Source organism: Mytilus trossulus, chromosome 6 (genome assembly GCF_036588685.1).
Source record: "Mytilus trossulus isolate FHL-02 chromosome 6, PNRI_Mtr1.1.1.hap1, whole genome shotgun sequence".
Classification (NCBI taxonomy): domain Eukaryota; kingdom Metazoa; phylum Mollusca; class Bivalvia; order Mytilida; family Mytilidae; genus Mytilus; species Mytilus trossulus.
Window position 1 is genome coordinate 22,042,763 of NC_086378.1, and position 10,573 is coordinate 22,053,335.

General features: G+C 32.9%; 1 protein-coding gene across 1 annotated transcript; it reads left to right on the plus strand.

Moving 5' to 3' along the window:
- The first annotated feature begins 1,357 nt into the window (after positions 1 to 1,357).
- On the plus strand, positions 1,358 to 7,199 carry LOC134720923 (uncharacterized). The gene is made up of 2 exons (XM_063583495.1): positions 1,358 to 3,186; positions 4,069 to 7,199. Exons 1-2 carry the CDS (start codon positions 1,365 to 1,367, stop codon positions 6,096 to 6,098), a joined length of 3,852 nt encoding a protein of 1,283 aa, XP_063439565.1. The 5' UTR covers positions 1,358 to 1,364; the 3' UTR covers positions 6,099 to 7,199.
- The last annotated feature ends 3,374 nt before the right edge of the window (positions 7,200 to 10,573 follow it).

Here is a 10,573-nt window from a genome sequence, read left to right on the forward strand (position 1 = left end):
CAAGAATAGACCATGAAACGACACAAATACTATTAATAAGATTGCTTAAAATGTCGATTAGTTTACCATAATGGTAGATTTAGTTCCTTAAGATACCTTAAGATAAAAGTACATATTAATGTAGTTGGTTATGAAACCACACCAGTTAAAAGTTTAGTTGGTTTTTTTTAAACTAAAAATTACACAATGTTATCATTCTGGTGTCTGTGATCAGTTTAATTATCCCCATGCTATCCTCGAAGCTGGTTTTGGTATAAACAAATGTGTGGTAAATGAGTACATAAGATTAACTTAGTATAAGAAAACAGATTATCAATATCGGTAACTATATATTTTCATATACTTTTATCCTATTCTGTTTTTTAAATAACAGTACACATAACACACCATGGAAAACTAAAGATTGAGCATAACGAATCATTATAAAAAAACCAAGGGGTGATATCAGATGTTCTTGAAAGGTAAGGGAAGATTTTGCTCCACATGTGGCAATTGCCATGTTGTTGAAATAAGTACAAGTCTATTTGGTAATTACAAAGAAGGACACTTATGATTACGATGGTTGGTACTGTCAGGAACTTTAACATGCTTTAGCTCGTTTTTGGTTTGTTTGACTGTGGAAGTTTTGTTGAAGACTTCTGACCTGTAGCTGTCCTTTTGGTTGTTTGTATCTTTTTTGTTATTGTCTAGTTGGCATGTATTCAACCATTTAAGCGCTTCTTAACCATTAGTGTTATAGGAAGTACACTGATTCCTCATAAGTACATAATAACAAACAAATAGTTATCAAAGGTACCATGATCATAATTTAGTACGCAAGACGCGCGTTTCGTCTACAAAAGACTCATCAGTGACGCTCAAATAAAAATATTTATAAAACCAAACAAGTACAAAGTTGAGCATTGAGGATCCGAAATTCCAAAAAGTTGTGCCAAATACGGCTAAGGTATTCTATGCCTGGGATAAGAAAATCCTTAGTTTTTCGAAAATTTCAAAGACTGTTGAGTTGACCAATTTTAGCATTCACTACAATAACTTGAATCTAACAGTTATAGCAGTAGTTATACGTATGGATATTCTACACAATGCATGTAAGAAGATAACTTTAATTCAAACTAATGAACTTCAATGCTTCAAACTCACACCACATCTTCCTATATCTATTTGTTAAACTATTCAAGACGTTAATAAACGATGCAGGCAAATGATTTTGTATAGGGTTTTTTATTGTACAAATCGATATTAAAAAGTACATCATTGATTTTCCTTTCCTGATAATCAAAATTACAGTATCTTATATATTTTATGTTTTAGGAACAAGTGGTAGTCAAACGCTGTCGACAGCCACTGAAAAACAACACCATATGGATATGGATGATTTGTATGAAAATAAACATACACGAACCACTAATGTGGATGGTTCTGAACCAACCTCTACAAACAAACAGCCATCTAAAAGGATACTTATGTTCCCAGGAATGGTACAAAGTATAACTAATTTTGAAAATAATAGAGTGTTATACAATGCATTCCGGAAATATAAACTTGCTAGCCTGAAACGACAGCGAAGATCAATATCAATCCCTTCGTTCTTACAAAAGCGACTGGACAAACCCATAAAAGTTTACAATAATGCTTATGAATCAGGTAAACGTAGGCAGAATTCAATTCAAATCAAAGGAACGAATAAAGTTCGAAAGATGTTTTTTGAAGTTCCAAACAATACTCACGGTAGTATTAAAACACATACCGAATCATACAAAGGCTCGAAGCTTTTAAAGACTGAACCAGTAATGAAAGTGTCATCGAACTCTGCATTAGATAACATGAAAAATTCTGTTCATCAGAGTGAAAAGTATAGTGGATCGTCGGGAGTTGTTATTCATCAATATACAACCGAAAAACCTAGACTACAAAAACGCAGGAAAAGTCGGCACACAAAAAGACATATCAAAGACGGTCTATTTCGAAGGATAAGTAAATCTTTGTCAAATGGTCTACCCATTTATTCAAAAGCTAAAACGGAAAGTACTCTGGAGAAAAAACCTACGAAACCAGACAACAGGTTAACTCATGGTAATGGAATGCGAATTAATCTTGGTAATATTAAACAAACTCAACAGGCAACATCTCGTTCGAAGGATGTTATCAAAGTGAACAAGAAGAACTATGATTTATCCCAATCAAGAGCATTCATGTCTGGTGACCATTATCCTGCTTCCAAGACTGCAATCAAACCGATGAATGTCTTTTATGATACAAAATTTGAATTACCAAAAACATCAAATTCTGCTGATAGCTTTCCAAAACCAAATGATCAGTGGTATGAAATGCCTCAATCAAATACAAAGTCGATACTTAAAACTAATCAACATAATATAAACAATGATAATAATCACAATTCATTTCCGGTTGATACTGCTATAACTTTAAATAGACGAAAGATGCCAACATACAAATCGCCATTTATACCTTCAAACCAGATGATCGATACTCCTAGCAACATAGACGTTGTAAGGCCTACTAAAATATTATCATACCACAGCAGTGATTCATCAAGCAATGGCCTTTCTTCAACGCCGGATAAGTCTTTCGCGTTTAACCCGCAACCCCATCATGACAGCATCACTGACAGAACGAAGTTTGTATCTGGATTATCAGAGTTTAACGATATGGCGGTGGAAAATGATTTCCCTAATTTCAACAATCGTAAGCCTTCTGAATCAAACCTCAATGGACAAACTGATTATATACTTAACTTGAATGATATAGGGACTGGTCAGATTGAAAAAAGTCCTTTAGATAATGTTCGTCCAAACGTCATCAACTTGTCAAATATTAAAATAGTGCCAGGCGGGTGTATAATCGAAGGCAGGTTCTATCGTTATGAAGAACTTCCAAAGTTTATTCAGGATTTTTATGATAATAAAACAAAAAACGAACATCTTAAACTGTCGCTCGGAGATGTTGAAAATGTTTTAAACGATTATACGGAAAACACAGGTTCTATTTCTCAAAGTTTCTCAAATGATTTCCCAATGTTAGAGCTGATTAAAGGGAACGATTCCAGTCCTTTTTCTATACAACTCCCAGGAGATTCTCAAGGATATGACATATTAGTGGATCCAAACCTCCATGAAGGTTCACTAGAGTTAGCTGTTTTACACGCTAATAATTTCGCAGCAGGTAAGTGACTTAAATTTGATATAAATCCAAGCATGTAATGTTCACTACAGCATTTCCTCTCAAGAATTTGATAAAAAGCATTAAAGATGGTCACTTTTTTTCAGTTAATGGTCCTTTGACTCATTTCTATTAGATTTTACGTAAATATAAAAAAAAAAAATGACGTAGTATGATTGCAAATGCGACAACTCTCCACAAGTGACCAAAAACACAGAAATTAACGACAATAGGTCACCGTTTGGTCTTCAACAATGAGCCAGGCCAATACTGTAAAGTCAGCTGAAAAACGCCCCGAAATGACAAATGTAAATAAAGGCAACAGTAGTATACCGCTGTTCAAAACTCATAAATCCATGGACAAAAAACAAAATCGGGGCAACAAACCAAAACTGAGGGAAACGCATTAAATATAAGAGGATAACAACGACACAACACCGAAACGCAACAGCACACAGAAACGGACCAAGCAACAGACAATACACCACGAGAATAACAAATATAACATCAAAACCAAATACATGAATATGGGATAGACAAGTACCGTGTAAAACAATTCAAACGGGAAAACTAATGGCCTAATAAGTGTTCCAAAAAATGAACAAAAAACAAATATATAACAAATCATCAAACGACAACCATTTAATAACAGGCTATTCACTTGGTAAAGGCACATACATACAGAATGTTACGGAGTTATATATGTTGGCGGGATCCTAACCCACCACTTAACCTGGGACGTAAATTTTGTATAAACCGAAGCATGTAATGTTTACTACAGCATGTCTACTCATCTTTATGTAGTTACATGAGTTTCAAAAACATATTTAAATATTAGGTACTAAAAAGATTACCAACTTGATTATTTTAAAACATATTTTTCAGGCAATGATCGTTTCGGCTCGCCTAGAACAATGGTATCAAGACCTGATAAAAACAATAGACAAACAATTATAAAAGGAAAGGAAAATAACCGCCAATCATTAAGTCCAGTTTTAAAATGGAGTGAAGGTGTTAATGATAAAGCTGGGACAGACTTGGCCCCAATCCCTAATTATCAAGTTGCTTCGGATATTAGAGTTGTAAATTCGTTATCAGCAGACCGTTTTGGCGCTCGAAACGACGATCCCAACGACTTCAGTGTATCTAAACTGAATGGTAACAGATTTGGATCGTACAACAATGGAAGGAAGGAGGTAATAAGCTTACCAGGAATGAGAATAAAAGACCAGAAGGTTTTAACTAAGTTTTTCAATCAAATTCATATTAGCAGTAAAAACACTGTACCTCCTGTGCAGAGAAAAACGAGTCACCAGTATAAGATGATAGAAGGTGCTCCGAGCGATATTATTTCGAGGGGCTTCCTTGATATTCCCCTAAATAGTATGGCAGCTAAACTACCATTGAGTAAACCGTTGAAGAAAACAGAAAATACAAACACGAAGACAAGCAGTGTTGCAAGACAATTGGGTTTAGTGCGCGAACAGGCTAAACCAGATGCACAATCAAATGATGAAGCTGAGGAACTGGTTTTTAAGAACCCAAGACAAAATATCGTTAACCACAATGCGCAGTCAAACAATGTTGCAGATAAACTAGGTTTCCGCAGCTTAGTACTAGAAAATGCTTTCAAAGATCCACCATTAAACGCTGTAACCGGTAAACTCAGTTTAAATAGCCAAGTAGAAGATGAGGCAATTCAAAATGTACAGTCAAGTGGAGAAGCTATCAAAAATAAACTTGCAACTAAACTTGGTTTAAAGAGCAAAGTACAAGATAAGGGTAGTCAAGATTCCCAATCAAACACGATAAAAGAACAAATTCAAGACAAAAAACAATCAGACGATAAGGCAGATAAATTAAAATCAAATAAAGTAATACTTCAAGGCAAAACACAATTAGACGATAAGGCAGATAAACTAAAATCAAATAAAGTAACACTTCAAGGCAAACCACAATTAGACGATAAGGCAGATACATTAAAATCAAATAAAGTAATACAAGAAAACGATCACCGAGAAACCTCCAGAGTTGATTTGGTTAGTGGTTCGCGTGTCAATACAAAACCACGGGACACATATCCCCATGACATGCGAAAGAATAGTTCAGATGACAAACTGAATAAACATAAAGGAAAACATGACACAAGTCACAATGATATGTGGTTGAATGGATTAGACGGAAAACCAGTTGAAAGATTAAATACTGGAATTCAAAACAAAATTCCGAATGATATCAAGTCAAATGGCGGTGCAACAAAAAAGCGTTTGAATAGCAGAAAGCAAGACAAAACTATTCGACATGAAAAGCAGTTAAATAGAGTTGTGACTAAGAATACGAAAAGACCCAAGACTATTCGACATGAAAAGCAGTTAAATAGAGTTGTGACTAAGAATACGAAAAGACCCAAGAAAACTGTTCTTCGGGATGGTGCACTTAAGCCAAATGATAAAGTCTTCTCGTTATTTAAAGACAACAAGAATAAATCAAAACAACTGAAAAACAACCCATTTGCAAATCTCAAAAATATTTTAAAGGCTACTTCCAGTGCAAAAAAATCTGTCGCATCAAATGTGCGTAGTGTTCAGAAGGGACCACGCACATTCTTTGACATTATTGAAAATAATATTATAAGCCCTTTTAAATCAGTACCAGTGGATACTCAACTAAAAGACAATTTTGCTTCTAATTTCAATTTAGGAGAAATATTGAAGAATGGCGTGTCTGCCTTTCACCATGAACCTGTTACATTCCCAAATTTCATAGCACCGCCGAAACGCAACTTAATAATGTCACCTACAGCCATTGTCCCATTACATTTAGCAGGACAACACAATCTGGAATCTATTATGAACAAAATTGTAACAACTCCTTTCGGGATGAGACAAAATACAATTATGAACATTTTTGGCTAATGTTATATTATCCGAAAAACAATCACATTTTTGTGATTATATAATTATTAGGTTGCTGCTTTAGGGGTGTATAATGGAAGTAACTTTCCCTAAAATGAGCTTTATTGCTCTAAGCCCACTCTCCGAAATAAAGTACGCATGTAATATATGAATTATTTCAATTACAAGAAGGGTCGGTTCAAGGGGTCAGATCTTTTTAGATAAAACAAAATTTTAGACTTGAAAGTGTGAAAAAATAGAATGAGAAGATGTTGTATAATTGCCAATAAGACGTTAACTCTCCATAAGAGACCATGCACATGACAAAGAAATTGACCACTACAGCCCTCAACAATGAGTAAATCCCCTACGCTTAGGAACTGTATACTGTCCTTCAAAATCATTCTTATCTATTTTAGCAAACAAAATACATCATGTGTTTAATCACAATTAAAGATGACACTTTTTCGACTGTTTATAAAGAAGTAGATGCTTGTACTGTTTTTGTTACATTTTTTGCAGACTATATCGTGTAATATTTTTTTTTTTACAAATTACTCTTCGCTTTATACTCGCACAATTGTAAAATGTCGAATTGTAATTATATTTTTATAAAATAATAAAACAATATTTTCTTCGTAATTGAATAGTCAAATAAATATGTGTTTTCTCAATGTATTTATTCTATACGTAATTGAATAGCCATAGAAATATATTTTCTAAATAAGTAGTAACATGTTTGACTTAGAAGGTCCTTTTCACCTAGTTCTTTTTTTTCCATAAGTTAGTTTGACATATACACATAATATAAAAGTCCAGTTCCTTAACCAATTTCCTTGTGAATTACAATTGTCAGACAAACAAAAATATCAATTAACACCCGGAAAATGTTCAACACTGTAAAACAAGATAATTTTTTTTTTAAAGACTGCTAACAATTGTTTTTGTCTTTTAGATATTAGTAACTGAGGATTATGCACTGTTTGTTTATTATAACTTATATTGTAAAATGTTATTTTTCATATTTGTCACTTGATTACAAGACTTGACTTGACATTCGTTATAACACATATACATGTGATATTCATAATAACAAATGTACATGTATTATTACAAATATTGTTTGTTCATAGATAGTTATAAACATTAATCATGTTATTCGTTTTTTGTATTTTATGCAAAGAGGCTTTCTTTTGACGAAACTGTCATTGTGTGTTTGTTACTTTTTTTACATGCCAAAATAAATGATAAGGTAGATTTTTATAAGCAGACTCCTCCATGAAATACTAGAAAATGTTCATTTTTTCTCGAAAAAAACCTGCGCTTTTAGAAGGGTTGATTTTCTTTCACCTGTTCTATATTATTTGTTAACTGGTATTGTCTTGTAACTTACATTGAATTAAGAAGCTCTGGTATGCTTACCAGTGAGACAACTCTTCACCAAGGGCCAAATGACGTACAAGTAAGCAACTGTGTGTTATCGTATGGCATTCAACAATGACCAAACCCCATACCACATAGCAAGCTATAGAAGGCCCAAAAAATTTCACAGATGACGATAAAACAGAGAAGGTTGAACAGAAAATAAATATTTTTTTTTACATAATGGTTTGTCTTAAGTCATGGACTTCTTCAGTCGGTAACTTTACTTACATCTTGAAATGTGTTAACATACTGGTTAATCTTTGAACTTCTTTGTTGTATCTATTCAGCTTTTTGTTATAACTCCGTGTCTCGGTCTGTTCTTTAAAAATAGCATATACTAGTACTTGTGTATTTTTCTCCTAGAAACTATTTCGGTGACCTTAATAAAGAGGTTAATCATTAATGTTACAATCAAATTATAAAAGATTATTGTTAAAGGAACATAAATAAAACAATGATTTGTGTGTCATATAAGTACAAATATCTTTACACTATAGATAAAACAAGTAAGGTGTGCAGGTCTAGATAGGTGGGTGTCATTATACCGTCTATTCTTTATTTTTGATGTCATTTGTCTTTCACTCTTTAGTCTTTCTAGCACCTCATGATATTTTTAATTTTTTTTACCTGTTTTTCTTTGTCCTCGTTGTTTACCCATTTCCAGTAGTAAATAACATCATTATCTATTCTGTAAACCCCCATCGAGATCCTCATACATTAGTAATTAATAAACAACAAGGAAGGTATATGAACACGTCAGGTGTTTCTCTTGTCATTTATAAAACAATGCCTTGTACGTCCAAGAATTTAGACAAACTATGTGTAATTCGTAATATTTGTCTTCCTTATACTTTTCCTTCCTTCATTGTTAAATTGCATTAGCTCCAAATTGTGTTGTAGTTATATGACTTATAAAAAAAAATGTAATGTATAGCCTATTAGTTTCCAGCCTAACATTCGTTGGCGGACTTCGGCTGTTATTTGTTCTTTGCATGGTCGAGTTGTTGTCTCTTTGATATGTTCCCAATTTCCATTCTCAATTTTGTTTCTTCGCATGTTAAAAAGTTGTAGCTAGTTTGTTGTAGAACTCTTGATCCTTTTTGTGTGCGCGTTGCATGCAGATGCGTTGTATATAATTTAGAGAAAGACTCTGATTATCCTTCTGGAACACCCGAGACCCCCTATCAAACCAGTGTTTTTGATGGGGTTTGTGTCGCTCAGTCTTCAGTTTCTATGCTGTGTTTTGTTGAATGTTGTTGGTCATTTTATCGGTTTTTTTTTCCATGGCATTGTCAGTTCGTTTTCAACTGTTTGAACATCTTTCGCCTCTCCTTTATAAATGCAACGTTTTCCTTATTTTAAATTCTGTTTCACGCGACTCTAAAACAATAGAAAATATTAAGACAAGTAAAACACGCTAAAGGAAAATAGCTTTAACACTTCCTGATCTAAAATCGGCAAAAATTAAGTTATTCATTTCAAACAAAACCGAAGCTAAAACATATGATTTTCAAAAACTTAAAACGATCTTATAAAACTTTGAAAATTGAACGAGCATTCAAGAATTAATTCTAGTTCAAACCAGTGCTACGCTTTACCATAATGGAAAATGTCACTAGATAGAGAAAAATAATAATTCTTTGTTTGAAATGTGGAAAAATGTTATAAACTGTTACTCACACATAAAAAAAATCTGATATTACTAATTATGATTAATTATAATTGTCATATTTTTCACATAAATGCATGTTCTGAGGCACCTGTTTTAAACGTCAATTGAATAATGAATTTATTAAGGGATTGAGACTTATTAATATATTACTCTGATGAATATCCTTTATATATATTTGACATATTCATTTTTAAATGTTTCTGAAATTTAAAATTTGAATTTGTATATCTTTATACGTAACCAGAGACACATGTCTCTGACGTAATTTATTTATTTATTTAACCAATTTAATGAGTATCCTCTATGTGTCCAAGAATAACCCAACTTAATATCTTGCGGTTACTGTTGTTCATTCTTTGGTTTTCATTTGTATGTTGTTTTGTGTACTGTTGTGTCTGTCTGTTTCTTTTTAGTCATGGTGTTGTCAGTTATTTATCGACAGTAGACTTTGAAAGTCCCTTTGGCATCCTTCGTCTCTCTTTAAGTAGAGTTACTTAAGTACTTTAACCTATCATGGTTTACTTTTTAAATTGTTACTTGGATGGAGAGTTGTCTCATTGGCACTCACAACACATCTTCCTATATCTATTGTTTATAACATAGTGGCTTTTTCCTTTAATTTAGATAAATCATGATAGTTCAATCATAAGTATTATTTAACCGAATTAGGTACTAGTATACATATGTTTTTGTGATCGCGAAAGGAGTTATTTCTCCAAGATTACATTTTCAAAAACCATACAAATCAAATCGTGTTGACATTAACTGATTTCAAAAGTCAAGACTTTAGAGCATAAAGCTGAAAGGAAACATGTGTACAATATACATAACGGTGAGCAATTCAGTCAGAATTCTCATAAAGTAGGTGTAATGAAAAAAAGACCAATATTAAAAAAAATAGATGATTTTTCAATGTTAACATAATTGATAATTAGAAAAATCGCACATTGTTCCAACGAGGAAGTTGTAATTCGCACTTATTATAATGACACATGTAAACCTCAAGTTACAATGATATATATCAAACATAGATAATAAATCAATTTAAATACCAAGTAATGTAGCTGACCCAACGCTCCTTTGTCAGACTTTTCATTTGTTACATACATACATGTATATCCGATGTGCATTAATTATTAATAAGGAAATAACTCAAAAGGTAGAACGTTATTTTCTAATAAAGTTTTCAATAATTTGTATTTAAGAAGCACTGAAAAATATGTTATGGAAGTGTAGGTGCCATCATATATATCTAAGAACAGCAGTTGCGGATTCAGGGGGTGGGTTGGCACCCCATTTTGGATGATCAATGCGTTTATATATATGGAGACTTACAGTTGACCCCCCCTTATCTTGGTTTGGGAACCCTATTTATAAATTGCTAGATCCACCCTTGAAC

Bases quoted from the DNA above. Each gene is read 5' to 3' on its own strand.
- LOC134720923 (XM_063583495.1), top strand. From the start codon at position 1,365: ATGGATATGGATGATTTGTATGAAAATAAACATACACGAACCACTAAT. The intron at 3,187-4,068 runs GTAAGTGACTTA...CATATTTTTCAG, and splicing joins CGCTAATAATTTCGCAGCAG to GCAATGATCGTTTCGGCTCG.